At 36.9% G+C, this 24,282-nt stretch overlaps 1 protein-coding gene across 4 annotated transcripts; it reads right to left on the bottom strand.

Moving 5' to 3' along the window:
• Positions 1–1,925: 1,925 nt before the first annotated feature.
• ppp1r1c.L (protein phosphatase 1 regulatory inhibitor subunit 1C L homeolog) lies at positions 1,926–22,897 on the bottom strand. Of its 4 annotated transcripts, none has more exons than XM_041575753.1 (6): positions 22,350–22,897; positions 20,085–20,145; positions 13,023–13,057; positions 11,279–11,333; positions 8,283–8,429; positions 1,930–2,450 (listed from the first exon to the last, which is right to left on the bottom strand). In XM_041575753.1, exons 1-6 carry the CDS (start codon positions 22,428–22,430, stop codon positions 2,362–2,364), a joined length of 468 nt encoding a protein of 155 aa, XP_041431687.1. In that variant the 5' UTR covers positions 22,431–22,897; the 3' UTR covers positions 1,930–2,361. The 4 variants fall into 4 exon arrangements, with proteins under 4 accessions (NP_001165206.1, XP_041431687.1, XP_041431686.1 ...); XM_041575752.1 differs by having other exon boundaries at positions 13,023–13,060; positions 22,350–22,723; NM_001171735.1 differs by lacking the exon at positions 8,283–8,429 and having other exon boundaries at positions 1,926–2,450; positions 11,268–11,333; positions 13,023–13,060; positions 22,350–22,487.
• Between the last annotated feature and the right edge of the window lie 1,385 nt (positions 22,898–24,282).

The following is a 24,282-nucleotide window of genomic DNA, read 5'->3' as shown; positions in this document are numbered from 1 at the left end:
AGTATATTTCAAGGCTTGGCAGTGCGCTGAAGCAATTCACTAAAGATAAGTTGTAGGTAAGTAAGGTAACCAATTTGACAATAAATACTTTATTTTAAAAATCCTTCTTTTACCCTGCTTGAGTACAAAAAAAAATAGGAATATTCACAAATCCCTGAAATTATTTTGGCATTATACCATTTTTTGATTTATTCCATAAGGCAATATGTAAGAAAGTGTTATCATTTGATATTCCTTTTTTTAAAAATATGTAGCTGCAATGGCATTGGCAATTAACAAGGAAATGCATATGACCAGACTGTTATATACAAACGGCACATCTTCCCATCACAGATAAAGCTATGTGTATCACTTGGGATGATATATGATATAGGCCTTCTATTAGAGGAGTAAAGGAGCACAGAGCACTCAAAGGCAGTTGCATATTCTCAGTGGCAATAACCGCTGAACCTGCAGCATCCTGGTGCCAGCATAGTAATGCGAAGGTTGGAAAGGATGGACCCCTATTATTAGGCATTAAACCAGGAATATACTGCTGACCAGTGCTGAAAAACTAGTTAATAGTGCCCAATTTTTTCTATGAAACAAATATAAAATATTAACAGTGTATCTTACTCATTTATTTATGTCTGCTTTAAAATGTGAATGATTTCCTGCATTTGCATTTCTTACAAAGGTACATGGATATGTTCGGAGAAATCGGTGTCGTAGGCACATGCTTTTGTGAATTCTGCTGGTCTGCACATGGAGTCCGATTGAATAGTTAGGAGAGTGACAATGCCCATTGGATGCCAACTTATTTCCTCTAGAGTCAAGTGGGCCATTAGGGCAATAAATAGTAATCATACGTTAGTGACATAGAAGACCACTCATTAACATTATCTGGCTCTAGGTTCTTTGTCCTGCAATTGGAGTTGGAAACATTAAGCCCAGTTTTCTAGCATTAAACAAGTCTGCCCTTTATCCCCATGTTTCACTAGACTGTAATTAAAATGAAGGTGAAAATGACATAATACTCTCCATTTGTAACATTATATGATAACAACAAGATGTTTAACATAAAGCTGGGGATCAGCATTTTCATTGGTGAATTAAGTGTTTGATCAGTAGAATTTTCCCTGGTAAATATTCTTGCATCTGTAATAACATTTTCCATCTGCTTCCATACAGAATTTGGGGGTGCAGTTGTATAGCTTTACAGTTGGGTTTAGATCCCCTTTAACATGTCACCAATCTTCCAACAACCGGTGATGATAAAAGAACAATATCACTAGTGTGTGCTGAACTAATTCATTTCACATTCATTTCATTTTCAATAATCATTATATTATATAATGTTATGTCAATATATACAATAAGGTTACCAGATCTGGGGGCACTTTTAAGGGTCAATGAAAACAACCAGATTCATCTTTAAACTGCAGAGTGAAGAGGGAGATAAATAATTAAAAAACAATATAATAGAAATAATGAAGACCAATTGACACTAAGGAAAGGGCATTTTGTAATATCTTAAAAGTTACTTTAAATGTAAACTATTACAACCCCTTTATCATGTACATCAAGCCATACAAATGTTTTCAATAGAATTGTTGAAATAGTGTCCAATAACCTCCCAAATGTGGCAGGAGCAGCATCTGCTTTGCCAAGTATGTGCCTGCAGGAGAAACTATCTGATGAGTATCCCCCCCCTTAGAATGGGATAGTCTTGTATTGCCTGTGGTCTTAGCTGGAATCCACTAGTGTGGCTGCAGACACAGGGGCGACCCCAAAGCATATTTACTGTGTTGCAGCATTTCATTCCCATGGGATAGTAGATTGTCTATTCCTTATTCTATAATATCACACACACAATGGTGTTCAGAATTCTAACCAATAATAACAATGAAGATCAGAAGCTAGCAAAAAAAAAAAATAAATACCAATTTATAAAGCAAGTTATTAGGTCACATTTATTGGACTTCCTCTTTGAGTATCTTGCTACAATGTACATTGAACATGGGAATCACAACTGTAATTCATTCTCAGCAGACTTCTTCTTCTATATTCTCACCGATTTCTCCGAAAGTCTGTCTAATATCTATACAGTCGTGTGTATATTTACATTGGGTTAAAGGCCTCTTTGCAACCATTAGCAAAGTAATAGTTATCAGAAACAGAAATGCACCATTAAGATGACAGTAAAGTGGATTTTTTATAATTTATATACATTTTTGGGGGAAGTTGTTTTTTTTCACCTGAAGAAACCCCTCCCACTGCGCATCTGGTGTATTCTGTATAAAAGTGTTAATCCGTAGAACAAGGCTCTGTAGACAACAATACAGTCTGTATAAAGAAAAACCAAAGGGTGAAGCAATTGGTTTAGTGATCACACACCTCCTCTTCATCCTCTCCATCCTCCTCTTCCTCGGGAAAGGGAGAATCGTTCTGTTTTTTTATCTGCTTAACCGCTGCAAACAGACAGATGAAAATTAGTATTAGATTTCTTTTCTTTCCTTTGCCAGACATACTGACGTAGACTTCTCTAAAAAATCAATCGTTTCTATGTTCTTGTAAATTCAGGCAGTGTCTGAACCATTTTTAATGTGTGTGTGTTGCAGGGTCAGTACATCACTGGCCTCAGTAATATGAGATTGTGGTTCTCTTGCAATCAGGCAGATGGGTCAATAGCTATAAAGCAAGGCATTTTATAGCCAGCCATATCATGAGAATGTGCTGACTGCCTACTTTGGGCTTTGTTTATTTAAGAAGCTATTGCCATCGATTGTGTATTTACGACATAAGTGAATACACTACATTTGTGTCTTGGAATAATTGATGATGCTATTTGAAGGAATCTGCCTTGTTAGACCATGGGCAGATTTTATGCAGACGGGACAACATATTCAGCAACTATGGAATCTGTTTAGAATTTTTCTTGCTGAGCTGAAAGGTTATAGGTAGAGTCAAGTAAGCATTGTGTCATGCTCATGCTACAGAAGCCACTGTGGGAGTTGTATTGGTACAGGAAGATTATTGTTGCTGATATCAATATTGACTTATTTAATTAAAGAAGACTAAAGACAGTTTGTAAACAATTAATTCTGGGGGATTACTTTTTTCCTCATCGCCAACAGAATCTGTCATGTTTTTTCACTTTGCTCTGTGCCTCAATTCTCTGTGCTTCATTGATGCATTTTGTTTGCTTTATTTTAACTACATACAGATGTGAAACACCTGACAAGGCCAGGCCGGTATTACAAATTTAGTTACACCCCTGGCCCACCCACTTAAGGTGAAGCATCTATGCAGTTAGTCCTTCCCTTAGTATCACTGTAGAAAAGTGAGCCAAGGAGAACCCATAAGCCACTGGCAACCTACTCTGCAAACACCTGATAGTAAGCATTCGTTACGTTTAGCCAACCTGCAGAGTTACCCTGTGATTAACATTGCATACTAAGGACAGTAGTTACACTTTAATTGCATGTCTTAACTATGTCCAAACACAAAACAAAATTATTAAAACAAAATGAAGAAACCAAGCAAGCATTTGCTTAGACAATCCAACAACTCAAGCACAAGGACATTGATATATTCCCTTCAACGTATGGGAATATATATGTATATACACATTTTTGTATCATTTATGTATATATACCCAGAGTATACCAACAAGTCCCTTGCCTCTCACAGTTGGTACTAATGATGGTATAGGAAAATATATAGGCTAGAGCATTCACATGACTTGCAGATTGTCTGAGAATGTTTATTTTTAAAAGGTCACTGTTCTAGTTATCTTTTATAGACTGTTCAGGTGATGATAAATGAGATAACCCAAATATCCAATATCATTCTGAGACTATTTTAAAGCTTGGGAGTATTGTGCCCACACTTACATATAAATACATGCCAATGCATGGCATCTTGGCTCTGTGCCTACCTACCCTGGCTGCTAGCAAAAAACAGATTCAAATGATAATGAAATAACTATTACAGACACATGGGTCTTGTTCAAATGCTTAATTCTGGCTTTTTGAAAAACCAGTGAACAGTTACTAGGCATGGTGCAAATATAGCGACTTTTATTACATTAACCACGTATTCAACTTCTTAAGCAACTCCAGAGCCACACCCTTAAGCAACTAATGATATTCCTGACATCATTAATCTTACTGCAGTTGATTGGTCAAAGCTAATTGCAAGTTGCTATTCTTGAATGCTAAATAAACACTGCAAATTCAACGACTAGACAAAAACAAACATATAGGATCAGATTTATCAAAGTGTGAGATTACAGCTGACCTACAGTCTATTCATTCCTATGGGAGCTTTAGAATCGCATTTATCAAATGGTAAACTCTTAACTTTCACCTATAGATACTGTAAATACACTTTTAAAAATCTGATAGGAATGAATAGACTGTGGGTGTGAATTTTTCTATGGTGAGCTCTAATCTCACATTTTGCTAAATCTGCCCCATAATAGCTGAAATGAAATAACTCCTTCTCTATGAACATTATCTATAACTAGTCGTCGGTTTTATCCCATATTTAGTTCTGTTGTAACACTTTGGAAAATTCAAAAAAATATCTTTACCTCAAACCTTTTTCATCCACTGATTATTTTATTATCCTTTTTTAGATGAACCAATTCAACATAACCAAAAACAGTATATACTGACTCTACTTAACCACCCTGTGGTAAAGTGACCAGAGATTGTCTAAAAGGGGGACTTTCCCCTTGAATTTCTCCATAGTGGGATATGTAAGCTGCAAAGGAGATGTTACTGATCAGGGAATGGTTTCTCTGTGTACAGGATTTTGCTGTCTGGCTCAGGAAGCTGTAGTGTTCTGGAAGGAACAGGCAATCCATTCCAGTTGTCCAGTTTGCATGTTGGAGCTTACTTTCCACAGGAAGGCTGTCCTGTGAAAAGGTATTCAATTATAGTAAAAGTGTTAGGAAGGTCTCACTGAGAAGGGTACCTGTATGTGTTAGGAACTCCCAGAGGAGCTGGGGTGCTGCCTGTGAGCAGACGGAGACGTGACCAGGTTATTGAAAGTCAAAAGCGATTGAGGAAAGTCAGAAGGTGAAACAAACCAGAGGCTTGTGAGCTGATATCCCTGGAGGGGAGAGTCAGCAAGGCTTAGTGAGAAGCCCAGAAAAGTGTGAAAGCCACCCTGAACAGGGAAATTTCTTGAATGTGTGCTGTTGAGATGCTGATGAACTGTGTTCCTTTGACTAAATGTTGTGAAGAGTTTGCCAAAATAAACCTGTGTTTTTGCCTGAAGACATGGTGTCCCTGTCTTTATGCTCCTGGTCCTATGCTTACCTGCCTACCATAGCTTATTTTCCCCAAAAATTACGTGTACAGGCAGCCAGTTTGTCACACACCCCTACAAATGAAAATGGATCTAATATGTGGGCAAGTTATTGCTCTTCATTATCAACTTCAGACTGGCAGAATATTTCTGTTAGCTGAAAGAAATTGAAGAGGAGCCACAGCATTGCGGTTTTTATTTTCCAGTTCTGGTTGTTCAGGTGGCCACCAACAGAACAATATAAAGGTGGTCATACATGTGGGCCAAAAGCCAAATGGTAGGATTACTGTAAATAGCCACCTTTAGTTCAATGGGAACATAAAGTATATTGGCCACCACAGTGCTTTAGCTAAAAATAACATAATAATTGGTATATTTGGTACTGAACAATGTGGAATATTTTCCCACTGCATTAAAAACACTTTAGTAGGACCTCCATTATAAGACTACAATTCTTTGGGCAAAAATAGGACCATTAAGTAAGCTATAGGTGACAATATGTCTTGTTTATGTAGCGTTCCACAGGCTACACGTATATTTACTATGCAACCAAATGTATAGCATCTTGTAGGAGAAGCAATGTCGATGTTTGTTGGGAGCTTTATCCCAGCAGCATTTGAGGTACAAATGGTTCTGCTACACTGTTATTTGTTGCAGAACCATTTGTACCTCAAATGTTGCTGGGATAAAGCTCCCAACAAACATCGACATATTATGAAAGATTAAACACTTTTCCCCTATTGTGATGTGTAATGTGTCAGAAACAAATATCACATGCTCTTGAACCACTGGTGACATCAAGGGGAGAAAGGTAAATAATGATGGATGCCGGGGAGAACTAAACAACTAAACACCATTATGTCACCTTTCTGAAATATAATAACACATACTCTCAGAATGTCAATGAACTGATGTATTAGGTTAATAGGCCTGACTCTCATTGGAGAAGCATTTCCATCTGTAGTTAAGTGTGTGCAGCCTATTATATGGGTTCCTGGGTAATGCAATAGAAGAGATTTACAGAAGGATTACATACCCTTAAAAACTACTACAACAAAGCATCCAGCAGTAAATGAGCTGCGACTGATACGACCATGACAATTTCTAAAGGCTATGCCTTCAAGTATCCAGTTTTTATTTTATATGCAGCACAACCCATACATTCATTCCAACAGAATTGTACTATGACTTGTTCTGCTATAATTGTCATGTGCATTCTGTTACGGGCATCATCGTATGTGACCATTTGTTTTAGTGGGACGATACCACTGGGAGCAACTAAGCACAATTTATCGGCAATAATAAAATGACGGACATCTGGTACTGGTGGGCACTCATGCAATATGGCTGCTTCCAGATGCAGCATAACAAAACCAATTGGAGGGGGAAAGAAGGTTGATGTTGATAAAGGAGTGAAACGTTGCCATTGGCTGCATTTGGGATTGTTTTCTCTGCACTGTGAGAATGTTTTGTTCTCTACTAATGCTTTTGCCTTCAGCATCCCACATACGGTATATAGTTTGTCCTTGTATGTTTGCCATGTTGGCAATGAACGGGGTCACTGTGTTCTGCTTTCAAAGCTGTGTGGTTTATTAGGCTGAGCACTGTGATACTCCATTGACTTTAGTACCTCATTGGCATGTAGAGCATTTGTTCTGACTCGCTTTATAGCTCTTGTCAAAAGTTATATTGTTCCTAATTATCTAGCGCTCTTGTCACAAGGCTGTTATTTTCTGTTCTGCTCATAATTGTTCTCTGTTTCCTTTATTCTCTATTAACCCACAGGTTTTTTTTTTTTTGGAAGAGCTCATTTTTTCTAGTTCTTTTTGCAAATTCTATTCTCTTCCACTCAATTCTTATCTGAGAATTTTCCCAAATTGGTGAATCGGACTATAATAAAAAATCAAGCTGAGATTATAGGCCACATGCTGTCGGCTTCACTGTGGTGGCTATTGTTGAAAATATCTGCAGCCATGGGAATGAGGTTGAATGATGATCATAATATGTATTGTCTTTAATGGAGAAGCCAAGGACTTCTCACAAAGTTTTTCATTAGGTATAGCAGTTTTATTTTTCCACCATTGCTTTAACATACAGTAGTTTCTTATACCCTCTGCCACAGCCCTGGTTCCAATGTTCAAAGTGCTTGGCAGTCGTGATATCTTCTCTCTATAGCGAGAGCCACAGCTTTGATAGCTGCTCTCAAGAATATGTGAGAAGGTTAAATACAACTGCATATAAGCCCCTAGAACATTATTGCTGACAGTCAGGCAGATGCATTGTTACTTGCCTCTAGACAGATGGCTTAAATTGGCTGATGGTAATAATGAATGTATGGCCCCATTAACCTGGCTGCTCTTTCCCATGGACTGACAGTTTTTGCTGAGAAGATTCAGCCTATTGAGTTTATGAGCAATTGGCATTAGCTTGTAGAGGACAATTTTCTTGGTTGCTGGTGGTTGTCTTCTCTTAATAATAAATAGAATTGAACTTTAGTTTAAAATTAATTCAAAATTGTTTTTCCACAGATGTCTTTTTACAGTTAATTGGGCCCACCAGGACCACTCTCACAAAATGTCTGTTTCAGATGTAAAATAATAAAAGTTTAATATTGTCCTATGGTGTAAATAAGAAAGGGTTGCTGAGAATTGTCTTTGGTTGGGACACACTAGGGTCTAGGCCCACTTGGAAATCATCTGGTACTGGCAGGCCTGTCTTTATTCACTCAAATCCGCTACAGATTTATACACAGACTTTTAAAGAGATTTTTAGTTTTGGGGAGAGTTACAAAAGTCATGAAAACCTGGAGCTGTTGATTTTTGTCCATCTTTTATTTCAGGGATTTGCAAAACGAGATTGGTCATAGCTGTATGTTTATAAATGTCTAAAATATATGTAAAAAGAACATGTAATGCCTGGCATTAAAATGCAACTCTATCATTGTTCTTCTTATTTCTGCAATGCTGTTCTTGTTTCAGCCCTACCTGGGATAAAAGGAATTTCAAGGGGATACGGTGTATCTTTCCTTCTGGGTTTCATAAGCAGATCGGAATTCTCAACAGTTATGTGCTGTAACATGCTGGAAGATTGGTGGTTATCATTATAAATAAAGGACTTTGCCTGCTCAGCACCTGCATATGCAACAAAGGATAACAAGTGAAATAGGTCATGCTTAGAAAAGCAGATTTTAAGAGCCAAAACTGACTTTTAGTTTTCAATTGAATTGCTAAAAATATTGGCAGCAAGGATGGATTATAATGTGCACAGACAAGATGGCAGACTTGGCTGCCATAAACTTACAGTACAACTGCCTGTTCATCTAGCCATGGTTAGTTTAGACACCATTACAGGAAGAAGTGTGGGAATAAAAGACACACCTCTATCCATTCAATGGCTGATGTAACCTAGAATGTGCAGTATGAATGCCCATGGTTTGTCTGAGCACAGTGCTTCTTACAAGCTCTACTATTACTACTCTACTTAAAATGTGTTTCAATTTTGGATAATAAAACTGTACATATTGGGCCAGACCAATTCAATCAAAAATACATGTAACTGCTTATCATGTGAAAACAATATTTAATATATCTAAATTTGAATAAGAAGATTTTAATAAATATGGGCCTTTATCTTGAAAAAAACCTCAAAATTTTATTTAAATACATTTTTAAACATGGGATCAGAGCTGCCATGTTCAGCAGTATATTTTCAGTATAATTCATCTTAATTGATCACCGATGACAAACATGTATTACAATGGTAGGTTAATAGAATCAGTACTGTTTAGTACACAAACAGTATTCAGATCAGTTTGGGGTTAGTAATTAAGTATCATTTTAGTCTAAGGTGTGTGTAGCATGAAATATTCTATCTCGCTATTATTTCTCATCCTGACACTAGCCCCTCCCCATACACCTCCCATTATACAACTACCATAAGTAGTACCTTAAAAGATAAAATAAAAGTGTTCTCTTTGCTCAATACATATTTTAACAATATATTTTATAAACAGTTTATTAATGACTCTAAAAGTACCATATATGTGAAATTTTGTTGGGCAGTTTGGCTGGGGACGTATTCCACTTTTGGGTTGAAATATAATCGATCTGTTCAAACTGATAGGGATAATTTAATCTTTCATTTTTAATCTTAATGAACCTTTTTGATCTAACGATTTATTTTTGACGCTGGAACAATTGTTTCAACCATGGACCATGGACCAGATTCTTCTCACATGCATTGGGAAGCAAGAATTCAGACAGGTTCTAGTGCTCAATGCTGCTAGTGAGTTGCACAAAGCACTAATCATCCCACGGGGCAGACTGGCATTCAAGTGCTCAAAGCAGCTGAACTCATTCTGAAGAACTGACACAGGTATCAGGTTTGATAAATGAATCAATCTGTTACATGTTTTCCTAACTGTCAGAAATCTTCCAGAAGAGTTGTATCTAATCCCCAATCCGAGTTAGGTTCTCCATAAAGCATTGAGGACCTGTAGCAACTCTATGACCTGTTATGTTACAGTTGTATTTACGCAATCACTACCTGTGCCTACATTTTGACCACACTGCCAACCCCGAAAACATTTCAGTAACAAAAAAAGGAAATCTGAACCCTAAATTCACATGATTTTAAAGCGATGGTCAAACAAAAATGTCACAATTTATTTGTCACAGCTCATGCTCATGCTCAAAATTGTATATGCAAACCGGGGTTAGGATTTGAATTGATTTTTGCCCAAATCTTATGCTAAATTGATTTTTGCCCAAATCTTATGCTAAGCATTCAGTATTTAGTTAAATCCATAAATTTAGATTGTATGCATTCCTACTTACAATGTTATAACTAAGAATAGCTGCAACTTTATTCTTACTAACAGCATATGGGCAATATACATGAAACCGTAATGCAGACTAATAAAAGAGGTGATGATATCCCTGCTCATTAGAGCTTACAATCTAAAAGGAGAAGAGAGATGGGCATTAATAATTTAAGTCTTAGTGACACAATGCCCCTTACTTAAACCTGAAAGAATATTAGAAGTCAATTTGAAGTTTTGTGTCCTACAAACTCATTTGTGATGCCTAATACTATATGGAGTAGCTTATTTTATGTAGACTGTATTTGTGTTAGCTAGTAGGAAGAAGCAAAAAGTTGTTGCATTTTACTCTAACCCTTAGCGATCACAATCACATGGGAAAAGAAACAATGTTGTACACCACTTAAAGTAATGAGTTTCGTTAGATGACATCCTCCCCTCAAATAAAGCAAGGATACTCGTAAGATCACTCCTTTATTATGCAAAAAAATAACAATTATGAAGTGGATGGCACCAATTCCCCCTAAGAAAGGTGATGGATAGATTATGTGAACCGGTTACTTCCTTTTATAAAGCTAACATATGAGGCTAGAAAATGTCCAGATAAATTTGGCAATATATGGAATCCCTGGAGGTCAAGTAATTTCAACCAACTGTGAATGTGGCGCCCAAAGGCATAATTTGCCACCATGATTTAAGTGATGGGAGGTGGGCAGGATGTGATCGTCTCCACTGATGCCACTTACCTGCTTCACATATACAAGGATGTCCAAAGTCCCCTACTATCCCCTACTATTGGCAGAAGCCCAGACTATAGTTCTGCATGGCCAGTCCTAGAAACACTACAATCCCCATTCTTTCTAGATTATCTCTTCTCTCCCTTCTTTGTTTAGTATAGTTAAAGATATTAATGATGAGGATATGTTAACTATTATGACTATACCAGTAAAAGTAAGTAATAATAACACCAACAGTTGATTCCGTTTTAAAATTGGAGTCACTTTACTGTATCTATGACTTTTATGGGAGATAAGTGACCTTGCAAAGGAAAAGACACAAGTTGGAAAATACAAAGAGAAAAATACAGTCCATTCACATTGGTAGTCACAGACAGAAGCATGCATTAGTATAGTAGAACAGGGAACAGTACCTGAACAGTACCTTTCATGGCCGGCGCTGTGAATACACTCTGCTTCCTTTGCCTAGGTGACACATTCTGCATTCAAAAAATAACATAAAAATAACAAAATAATACATTTGCAACAGAACCTTCAGATCTGAGTATCTATCATCTATCTATCTATCTATCTATTATCTATCTATCTATCTATCTATCTATCCATCATCTATCTATCTATCTATCTATCTATCTATCTATCTATCTATCTATCTATCTATCTATCTATCTATAAGCTATATATATTTATATAGCTATTGTTCTATATTTCTTTCCATGTAAAATAAATATAAAAAGATACTCCTGTCAACCCATATAAATTAAACAACGCTTACAATTGTTTTACAGGGTTTAGCAGGGTTATGTGATAGGTCATTTGCTCACACATCGCCTTAACATGAATATTTGATGAAGAGAATGGTATATCCCAAAATGTTGCCATTATACAGTATTTAATGAATGTTCTTATAATGGACCAGTTTTTATTTTTGTATATTAGGGAAGCTGTGGAACAAATCATTGATCTGTTAGGATGCATCCATATTTGAATGAAAAATATATTTTATACAGGATGGCATATGGGTATATACAGTGTCTATAAGCCCCCCAAAACTCTTATTCATTTTTTAAAAACATTTCTGACTTCCTATCATTGATAGCAAGAGTTACTAGGACGTGGCCTCCAAGTCAAGTTGCCCTCTTGTAATGTAGCAATAACTAGGTGTAGAGAGCTATTGTTATTGCAAAAGTCTGTACTTTCACTTAATTATGCCTATGTGACATAGTAGGAAATGTCCTTACTTTGCTCCATTGATCCACTACTAATTCTTTAGTTCCTACTAAGGAGCAAAACCATGATGTTTTCTCTACTAGGTTTCATATTAGTGACTTTATATTCCACAAGCTGATAATACTTTACTCCACATGACCATAAAATATTTTAAAATGTTTTGGGATATTTCAGAAAGGACACAGGATCAGCTTTCTTGAGCAACATATTCATTTTTGCTATCCTGGCGTGCTTGGGAATTCTTTCTTCTTCATGATCCTTGTTTTGAGCAGAATCAAGTTGCACTTGTGACAGGTATTTTGCTCAAGCATTGACTGCATGGTATAAATACTAAAGCAGATTTACAGTATACCTGTTTGCCTGTGTGGTGGGTAGAGGTTTCCCTTGTGACCTCAGTATGAAAGGAGTTCAAAATGATAAATAAGAGAAATGTGAGCTGCTAGTTCATTTATGAGCTGCTAGTTCATTTATCATGTTCATGATTTTAGTGGAAGATTGTTGTATCTAGCCCCACAATTGCAAAAAAAAATTCCAAAACATTCGAGGAATCATCAAAAAGTGGGTCTGGCAGTGCATCACTTACAAAAAGATTTAGGCACTTGGCTAGAGGGTAAAGAAGAATAGTTTTAGTGTAGCTTTCCTTCCAAAACAATTAACAATTAATATTTCCACTATCTGTACACATTGTGTCACAGTTTGGGAAGTTATGACCTATTGTGCATGGCATAGCTACTATTCTGGACTTGTTTAAGGCAACATTTGTTCTCTTTAAAATAAAGACTAATAAGCTCTTTTACAAATGCAAGTGCAGGGTGCTTGAATGTGTATATCCATTGATAAAGTGGCTGGAAGTCCAGGGTTCCCACAGTGGGTTGCAGGAATAGGCACAACACTTTTTTGATGCTCCAGTCTAAAAATGGGACAGTTGATCTACTTACTTCTTCATTTGTACTGTTCGTCCTCTTGTCATCTACTTCTAAGTGAAGAAAAAAAACATGTTATTATACTACAGGAAGACATATTAGAAAGAGGAGAGAGAAGGTGGTCTGGCACACATGACAGCAGTTGCCAGTACTCTCAGACACTTGGTATAGGGTATAGTGTATACACAGGGGCAGAAAATTCATATTAACTGTCCATGAACAGCAAACTGTTGGTATTTTATACCAAATAAAAACATTTGTACCCCTGTGTAAATGAAATAAGGCATTTTCTCTTTGCCTCAAAGATTAAAATATATACGGGCAGTCTTGCCCATCTATTGCCAAAACTAGCTGTTGATCACTGATCCACAAACCACCAAAATACGTGACTGTCGGACTCTTGACTCTTGATTTATTCCCGCTTCTTATTCACACAGAGACATTAATACCAGTACAGGTATGGGATCCGTTATCCGGAAACCCGTTATCCAAAAAGTTCCGAATTACGGAAAAGCTGTCTCCTATAGACTCCATTATAGTCAAATAATCCAAATCTTTATAAATGAATTCCTTTTGTAATAATAAAACAGTACCTTGTACTTGATCCAAACTTTGATATAATTAATCCTTATTGGAAGCAAAACCAGCCTATTGGGTTTATTTAATGTTTACATGATTTTCTAGTAGATTTAAGGTATGAAGCTCCAAATTACAGAAAGATCCATTATCCGGATAACCGCAGGTCCCGAGTATTCTGGAAAACAGGTCCCATACCAGTACTAAGACTCTTGAGTCAATACCTTGAAAACTAAATTGGTATTGTCTACAATCAAATATTGTATGTTTTCCCTTACACCACCTGTATATAGGCATTCCACGTCATATCTATATTCAATGCTGGATAAACATAATAAACAGACTATATAGTAATATTGGATATAATATTCCTTGGGTCAGATATAAAAGTAAAAGAGTGATTGATGCTATGGGCCTTGGCAAACTTCAAGTCTTGCAATATAAACTCTATATATACAAAGGTGTAAAAGTTGTTCCCCCTAAAAGACCTTCTCTTTTATATTAAAAGACATTTCTAGTAAAGCCTTTAAACTGGGTTTTTTTTAACTCTTTTCCTTAGGGGACACATACAGTATAAATTGGGGGTTAGCTTTGTGGCCCATAGGGATGTAGCGAACTGTTCTGCGGCGAACTTGTTCGCGCGAACATCGGCTGTTCGCGTCCGCCGCAAGTTCGCGAACGTCGCGCGACGTTCGCCAATAGGCGTTCGCGTCAAAATCGTTCGACCATTCGACCATTCGATCGCTAAAATCGAACGATTTTCGTTCGATTCGAACGAAAATCGTTCGATCGAACGATTAAAAATCCTACGATCGTTCGAATCGAACGATTTTCGGATGTTCGAAGTTCGCGAACAGTTCGCGAACTGTTCGCATTTTTTGCCGGTGTTCGCGAACGGCGTTCGCGAACACATACTCGGCGGTTCGCTACATCCCTAGTGGCCCATGGAAGCTAAGTATAATAACTATCATATACTATAGACAATTAAGTGAATTTAATAGGATCATAGGATCATAGAAAGCCACTATTAATAGCATGGGGATCCAGTTATGAGTTCTGCACCATAGGTCAACAATAACCATTTTAAAATGATGACCTTATGCATGGGAATTTTGGAAGGTCAATATATAGAAGCACCTTTTTTGCAGTTTAATGCATAGCCAGTTTGAGCAGTTATAACAGTAACATAAGCAGTTTAAAAATATAGTTGCATATCAAGATCATATATCCTTCTTCAGTCAAACAAGTGCTTTATGTTCTTACCCTAGAAAATCAGGCAAATACCTAGTTGTTCACATGTACATTTGGCAGAAACTGACTTTCACTGCCTGTTTATAACTTACACCAAAAGATTTTGAAAGCATTAAGTATACAATTAAGTATACTTTAAACTAAAAATATACAGGTAATTTCCAATACCCTTTAATAAATCATCTTAAAAACATCAGCCCCTATGAATATGAGCTGATGAAGACTCCGGCTTGGGGGCAAAGTCAGTAAAGCGTGAAGCGTCTAAGCTAGCGCAAAGTCGCCAGCGTGACATCATTTAGTTACTCCGCCAATTTACTAATGGGTGCTGGCATAAATTCGCTAGTGAAGTGGACCTACTCTAGCGCTTCTTCGCACCCTTACACCAGGCGAAGTTGCCCTATGGCGAAGGGACGTAACTACGCTAATTCACTAACTTGCGCATTTTACTGAACGTTACCTCTTGCGCCAGACTTCCCTTCGCCAGCTCAGACCAGGCGAAGTGCAATAGAGTAGATAGGGCTTGCTTCAAAAAAAGTTCAAAAAACGCTGGTGTCTTTTACTTTTTTAAGGGTGATAGGCTGAAAAAGAGTGAAATTTTTTTTGGGGGTACCCTCCTTCCCCCCTACATTTCCTAACATATGGCAACTCAACGAAGACAGTGGGCACATGTGTAGGGCAATAGAACACCTTTATTTTATTTTGTAAAGATTCCTGGGCTTGTGTAGTGTTATGCAGTTACAGCAGCATATACGTCCATTATATTTTATATTCCATTATATTTTAACTTTGTCCCCTGTCAAAAGAAACACTGTATTTCTTTCCTTCTATTGTGTACACATGGGCTTCTGTATCAGACTTTCTGCCTTCAGCTTAAACCTCCTTGCCCTGGGCGTGAGCATGCTCAGTTTGCTCCTCTTCCCCCGCCCTCCCTTCTCTGCTGTAATCTGAGCCCAGAGCTATAAGTGAGCAGGGAGAGACTCAGGCAGGAAGTGATGTCACACCAAGCTAATACTGCATCTGCTATCCTAAATAAACAGAGAGCTTCTAGAGCTTTTTACTCAGGTATGGTGAAACATTCTACAGAATAAATATAGCATTCTAGCTTGCTCTAATTGGTAAAATGTTTCCATAGCTTTCCTTCTCGTTTAATGCCCTATTTTTTTCCTCCACTTCCAAGAAATCTGCTTCCTTGGGGTTACAGTAAAATATCAGCTGCCGCTCTCATCTGTAATGTGTAAAGAGGAAGCTGCACACCAGGGATAAAACGTTGACTTGCTGCCAAACCACACAAAACAGCACTACACGTAGCTCATTCTTGGTCTTATAATTTACTGTAAGGGCTTTAGGTTGCTTTATTCTAATATTGTACAAATGTGATAATATATATTACATTAATATAGTATAAATATGACATATTATATTTTTATTGCATATCTTCTAGGAATAACACATTTGTTAAAGATGTTTTTTTCTATATTAATCTATTTATCTTTAATTTTTCTTTGTTTTTCACTATCCTTCCCTCCTTGGACTCTGGGGAGACACTGTGGGAAGAGAAGAGGGGTATCCAGTTTAACTCTTATCTATTCATTAGCATATTGAACTCCCGCTATTTCATCAAGCAATGGAGGGGCTTATTACATAGCTCAATATCCCTTGCACTGGAAGGAAGAGCGGGAGTCCATTATAACAACTGACAGAACAGTTGTATCAGTTTACTATAAAATATGTAAAACGTGGAAAGATTTAATTTGTCTGGATATTCGTTTCTTTAGCATGCTTCCTTATAAAAAATTATTTGGTGATTGGAAATGATCTGATTTAAACATTGTAGCCGTGCTTTATGCATATACTTAGGTTAAGTATGTATATGAGAATCAGTTCAGAGTACAGATAAATCCAGCCATATTTGCCATTCTGCTTACGTCTAATGGGTTTATTAGAGCCACTAGAATCTATATAAGACATAAATATGTACATCATTACAGAAGACTCGCATGCAGGCTAAATGGTGAGACTGAATCACCAATAATAAAGGGAGGCCTGAGATCCTGATAGTAGAGCTGAAATTGAGTGATTCAACCCAGGATGCATTGCAGCATCTGCCAGTCAGGATCTGGTACAGCAACTGCCAGTGTGAGTACAAGTGGAGAGAGAAGTGTGGCCAATAGAAGGGACAGAGGCTGAGTAAGCAGTGAGGCCTGTGCTGACCTAAGGTTAAACTATGAACATTAAATGGGCTTGAGAAGTGTGCAAGGACAAAAACAGGCATTTAGCTCACCAAAGATGAAGCAATATTCAGTCTTTTTTTGTTATGCAGAACCAGCATAAAATAGTACACAAGTTCCATGCTGTTCCAATGGAATATGCTGTTTAAAACACATGCAAACACATTTTACTAACACTTTTTTTTATCTTAAATTAAAAGGAATTTGTTTTAGAGTCATCCAGAAACAGATCACCTCTTGTGCCTGTGAGATAAAAAGTGGGATTACTCCCACTCCAGTGACCCTTATGATCTATTTGAGCACATTGCAGTCTAAATAAAATAATGTAGTATTCTCGAAACACTAGCTGAGCAAGTCAAAATTTCATCAACGAGCAACACACATAACAAACTAGAGTAGCTGATAGGGTAAAGTCACATAATTACCTACTAGGCAATATCACTCCTTGAATTGTAACTATTTCCAAAGGCAATTATTTCTGGTTTTGGCTTTGTTTACGCCTCAAACATTCAGCTGGTAGTGTTTATGCTTATTTTCCAAAGTTTATTTGTAGAACCTTATCTGCAATTTACTCAACAATAGCCTCGGCTTGCAGAAAGAATGAGTGGAAATATAAAGTAGCAAATGTGAATCAGTGGATATGAGTCACCTCTGTGAGTCCCAGGAAGGGCAATCTAATGACGTTCAGCTCAGTTCATATTATACTGCTTTTCTTTTTTTGTCATACCCAGAGGTCCTAAGCTAAATATAGTCACTTGTTGTTCTGAAGTTCTTACTCTCAGCAAATTGTGCCAATGTATGTATAGAGTATTCTACCTTCTGTTTGTACATTCTATTGTATTAGCTTCCATTTAAGTGTAGTAGGGCATAATGTACACTATTTTTAATTATTTTAAAAATATATTATATGTTTATTCTTTTAATATTCAAATGTAGGAAGAGTCCTGCAAAAGACACGTGTTGGGCTGGACCCACCATTGCATCAGGTCTACCATCAGACATTTCATGTGCTTAATGTTAATTTCATGTGCTTACTGTAAATGGCAGAGGCCTTATTTCTAAACAACTCTGTAACAACATTTTTTTTTACTTTAACTTTCTATTGGAACAAACATTCCTTGGGACCTCACCAATTAAAAAAATAAGTTGGTATCTATAGTGGAGACACTTTTTTGTGGTGTCTCTGTTTCATATACACTAATGGGGTAGTTCACCTTTAAGTTAACTTTTAGTATGTAATAGAACAGCCAATTCTAAGCAACTTTTTCATTGTTTTTCATTATGTATTTTTTATAGTTTTTCATAATGTATGTTTTTGATATTAAATTATTTGCCTCGATCTTTGAAATGAGGGTAACTGACTCCATCTAGTAATCAAATGCACTTTAAGGCTACAGTTTTATTGTTATCGCTACTTCTATTCAAGCCCTCTTCATTTTGTCTCTTATTCAAGTTGCTAGGTTTATTTGGATCCTAGCAACCAAATTGCTGAAATTGTAAATTTAGAGAGCTGAATAAAAAGCTAAATAATTCAAAAACCACAATAAATAAAACATGAAAACCAATTGCTAATTGCCTTCAGCCTCGTGCTTTTATATGGTCATGGAAATCCTCAGTAACTTAATTTCCTTTATTCACTATTTTTAGCCATGAAACTTGGTGGTTTCTCATATCCTTTTTTTAGAACAGGGCACACATTATCCCATATCTAACTATAGAGACTTATCAAGACCTGATCATTTATACAAACCAGTATAAATATACTATACATAGCCTTTTAGTTCATCAGTTATTTTTTCCGTGCCTGAATGAATCATTACTAATTGTCCAATATGCATCAGCATCAGTCAACATGAATTCAGAAAGGTGATAGTGCTCCATGGTGCTACTGAGCTGCGTTGAGCACTATCACCCAATAGAGCAGTATGGCGGTTGACTGCTCTAAAAAATTATTCATTCTGTATTCTGGCAACAGTTTTGATAAATGTGTCAATGCATTCTATTCCTGACAGTCAGAAAAGTTTTGATAAATTAAGATAATATTGGAATGCTGGGAATTCATCAATATTCTACTGTTTAATATTTTATAGGTCAGCTGCTTATTTTCATATCAGTCAACAATTGACACATATACGTAATTTTGCATACATACATGATAGTATGGCATTGAATTACACATGAATTAAGGTACAAATGTCTCCTAATTATGACATTCTAGTGTCTATAAATACAACTTGTACTGTCATTTAAAGTTTCTGTTCTAACAAGATATTTAATCAGCCACAGAATTAAATACTATTACATTTGAATCTGCTGATTGAGATAACGATTTATATTAGACTTTACTAGACAGTTCACATTAGACGATTGGTCATTTTGGCCTTCATTAAACTTACATCACTCCAAAACACCAACTCTTAAGATATTTACAGATTTCAGGCCAGTTTTCCCTCCATGAGCTTGACTGATGCCCATTAACTCTTCAAGAGATTTACAATGATGGACAAGTGCTCTCCAAGAGATTTATATCAGACTGACGGACAGGTTCTCCAAGAGATTTACACTGATGTACACATGCTCTCCAAGATTTGTACAACAGACTAATGGACACACTCTCAGAGAGATTTACATCAGACTGATGGACAGGTTCTCCAAGAGATTTACACTGATGGACATGTTCCCCAAGAGATTTACACTGATGGACACAAGATTTTTATATCAGACTGATGTACATATGCTCTCCAAAGGATATATATCAGACTGATTGACATGCTCTCAGAGAGATTTACATCAGACTGATGGACAGGTTCTCCAAGAGATTTAAATTAAACTTATTGCCATTGATTTTTGCTCCATTAGACTCATAACGCAACTCTGCTAGAATTGACCATCACATTCAGGCAACTCATTCATTTTCTATTATTCAGCTAAATTAAAATGTTTGTTGTTTAATTGCATGTACCAAAACAAGTCATAACAATTTAGGGTAAGTTATAATGAACATAATCCAACATGTACAGACCTGATGGTGTGTGCTCATTCAAAATAACCAACGATGCGGGTGTGGGTCTTCTCTTTCTTATCTATACAAAATACAAAGGCACTCACATTAGATATCACATCAGTGATAGTGTGTTTTATTAGACCAGTCAAGGCTGGTATTCATATAATCTGAACAGTCCCCACTGGATATCAGAAGCTGAAAATTATCAGACAATAGAGCCATCCATTGTCTCCTTCCAGTCATGGTAATGACTGTATTGAGTGTATAACACTAACACATTTACCCAACACTTTACAGTGCTTATACATCATTACAACACTCTCTGCCCCAGTGGAGTTTACAATCTAAAGTCACATTTTCACATAAACTAGTGCCCATTATCCTGGAGAAAACCTACCCAGACATTGGGGGAACACACAAACTCCGTGCAGACAGTACCCAGGCCTAAAGCAAGCTCTGGCCCCAGTGCTACAAAGCAGAATGATAACCAGTGAACCAACATATAAGCTAAATACAGGTCTGTTTTATAATATATAAAGTATCTATAGAATGCATACTTTATACTTGCTTGAGTGATGATGTCATGAAAAATATTTTTTTAGAACATTCGTTTAGACCTGTCACACATATATATAGTTGTAATTAAATAAACATGTCACTTTTAGTGATGGGTGAATTTATTTGCCAGGCACGAATTTGCGCGATTCGCCGCCGGTGAATAAATTCGCAAAACGGCCGCAAAAATTCATCTGCGTCAAAAAAAAGCATGCCGGCACATTTTCGCCAAAAAAAACGGACGCCGACGTTGGATTTTTTGGCGCCGGCTTCCGTTTTTTTTGGAAAAATGCTCCAAAAATGAGAAGCTGTCGCCGTTTTGCAAATTTTTGGCCGTTTCGCGAATTTCCCGGGAATTTTCCGGCGAAGTGAAACGGCGCAAATTCGCCCATCACTAGTCCCTTTAGCATTGTAGTCAGCAAATTTGTTTAAAGTAAGACAAATCACCTTGTGAGATTTTAAGTTGGATTTTGCCCTACTTTACAACTTTTATGTTATTAAATGTTTCTTCTATCTGGCCTACCATGTGACTGTTAAAAAATAAAAACCATTATTTTAAATAATAATAGAACTCTGAATAGTTTTCACAAAACCCACATTTTTGTTTATTACTGAGACTGGAACAACACAATATCTTATACTTGTCTTTTATTATGTTCAGTTGTGATTCTTCCTGACGCACTATAAAAATTGCTATTAACAGTATTGTATTATATAACGTGGAAAAAATATTATTCTTTTGAGAAATGGAAAATAGTATTCATTCTTATAAGCAGAATTAGAAAGATGCAGTACAAAAATAGGTTATTTTCTGCATATCTGTATCTCTTTAATATTCAAAGAAATTCTGCTACATAAATCATTTTAGCAACATGAAATCCACTCTTCAGGTACATATGTAGGATCTATTATCCAGAACGCTTGGGGCCTGGGGTTTCAAGGTAAAAGAACTTTCTGTAATTTGGATCACCATACCTTAAATCTGCTAAAAACCATTTAAACATTAAATAATCCCAATAACATTGTTTTGCCTCCAATAAGGATTCATTATATCTTAATTTGGATCAAGTACTAGGTACTGTTTTCACAGAAAAAGGAAATCTCATTTTAAAAACGTAGAATTATTTGTTTGAAATGGAATTAATGAGAGATTCCCTTAATTCAGAGCTTTCTGGATAATGGATTTCCAGGTAAGAGATCTCATACCTGTATAGCATACAATATTTATATACAATTGTGTTTTGGTTCACAAGAGAATTGATAAATTTTCTGAGATCAGTACAAATAAAAAAGACTTCAAAGCATTTTTAAGAATGTTGTATTTAATTAAAAGAACAGTGTGTAGCACCGACCCATTTTGATCCCAAATCAGTACAATTATCTGTGCAGTATGCAAAATAGAAAGAATGGTGATTTCATACAAATATCCATCTAAAAGTGTTAAAAAATCCAAATGAGAGATATTAAAAAGGTATTTACATATAAGCTAACAGATAGGTCCTATCTACAACACTATGATTCATCAAAAGGCCATTACACCCTCCCCCCCCAAGTAACATATAATTACACTTTCAGTTAACTTAATTTGCTGCTCTACACTTATAAACATTAAACGAAAACAGAACAAATTAAACATTATGTAACGTTTCAAATGAAAACAATGTCAATATGAAATTACGAGCCACTTGCACCTTTGCCTTCTGCAGATATATAAAGACAATAAAATACCTGTTCTGAGGCCTCTGGATCCAGCTGACTCTGGAATAATGGCACCGCAAACTGTATTTTCTTGGGACTATTGGGTTCCATTTCTGAGCTGATGGCAGATGAAAGAGAGCGTCTTGGAAAAGAGCAGGTTTCTCAGTGACTATAGCCCTTGGCACACGCCTTTGAGTGAGTCTGACTGCTACTTGATAATAGCTGTAAATTCCTGGGTTAGCAAGTGTAACTGCATGAACAGAGCAACTCCCTTATTCCACATCAATAGCAATTCTTGAAGCTGGTTTTTTCCTTTAGTCCTTCAGATCGTCTCTGCACAAAGCTGAAAGAACAATAAGCTAATTGTGCACCAGTTTTGCTTCAGCGCATGCCAAGGATTCACTCAGAGCCTAATTGAAAATGCAATGCTAGCCTTGAATGGCCTGGTGCCTTGGGATTTGTCTATTGTACATTACTAGCTATCTACTCAAAAATGCAATATAAGCTCCCTCAGAGCACTGCTGATGGACCATTAATATTTCATCATGACAAATCAGAAAGTGAGGAGGCTTTAGCAACACATATATGATATACATCCCACCCCTCCTTCCCTGCGGCTACTTTTGGTCCTACCTTTTAGCAAGAGGGAAACACAAATAATGATTAATTAAATGTATCTCATTTGCAGGCTCCTGCCATACACAACTATCAGTCAAAACATGTTTGTCCAGGCAATTACTATATCATCATTTTTCACAGTTACCTTTATTTTAATTAAAAACAAATTAGCTGTTAGATCAAGGCATTTTTAATTACAGAGCATTACTGGACCACAGGGTTACATGTAGAAGAGATGTTTTGCTCAGACTGAAATTAAGGTCAGTCTGAGTTATAAATAGTGTGGCTCATTATCTAGAATAGCACATGTAAATGTGACACAGTTAATGTTTCCTGCAGTTTTACTTAAATCAATACTCTGTGAACAAACACACAAAGTTTCAGTCTTAAGTATGACCCTTTTATTAAACAATGGGCCTAATTCAGACCATTTAGCTGGCTTGTAGGCAGGCCACCGAGGGCAGTTAGTGCAGGTTTCTCCATCTCTCTTGCTGACTGCTGTAAGTCTGCCTATTCACCTCTCTCCCTTGTTCCATTGGGCTCCTAGCATTTCATGACACCCTGTGGCCCCCAAGCATTTCATGACAGGCACAGTCTCCTACCCCAAGACTTTATCATCAGCAGAACCCCAGGTCACTTGTCTCTAGGTGGCTGTTGATGCGGTTTATATACAGTAATTTAAATAATGATGCACTGTCTTATCTTGGAACTCTGTAGTGGAGCAGCAATGCCACTGCATGAGGGCCCAAAATATCCCCAGCCAGCGAGTGTTTTAAAATGCAAAAAATCCTCCAATGAGATTCCCAGCTGATCCAAGTAAACATGGCTCCACAATCTTTGTTCCTGCAGCTTGAGTTGGAAGCTTTAAGCCAGTGATCCCCAACCAGCACCTTGTGAGCAACATGTTACTCTCCGACCCCTTGGATGTTGCTCCCAGTGGCCTCAAAGCAGGTGCTTATTTTTGAATTCCAGGCTTGGAGGCAAGTTTTGGTTGTATAAAAATCAGGTGCACTGCCAAACAGAGTCTCAATGTAGATTGATAATCCACATAGGGGATACTAAATGGTCAATCACAGCACTTATATGGCACCCCAAGAACATTTTTCATGCTAGTGTTGCTCCCCAACTCCTTTTACTTCTGAATGTTGCTCACAGGTTCAAAGGTTGGGGATCCCTGATTTAGGCTATGGCCACACAATATGGTGTGGAAGAATCTGCTCCCTCTCTGCTGTTAAAGAGGATGGAAGCCCAGCCATAATGCTGCCCCACAGCATCCCCTAGTTTTCAATAGAAGTTACAGAAAAACTTAATTATAGATTCAAGAAAATTCACCAATAAAAATTCT

Source organism: Xenopus laevis, chromosome 9_10L, assembly GCF_017654675.1.
Source record: "Xenopus laevis strain J_2021 chromosome 9_10L, Xenopus_laevis_v10.1, whole genome shotgun sequence".
NCBI lineage: Eukaryota > Metazoa > Chordata > Amphibia > Anura > Pipidae > Xenopus > Xenopus laevis.
Note: the sequence above shows the minus strand (reverse complement) of the source record. Positions and strands in the feature narration are given on the sequence as shown.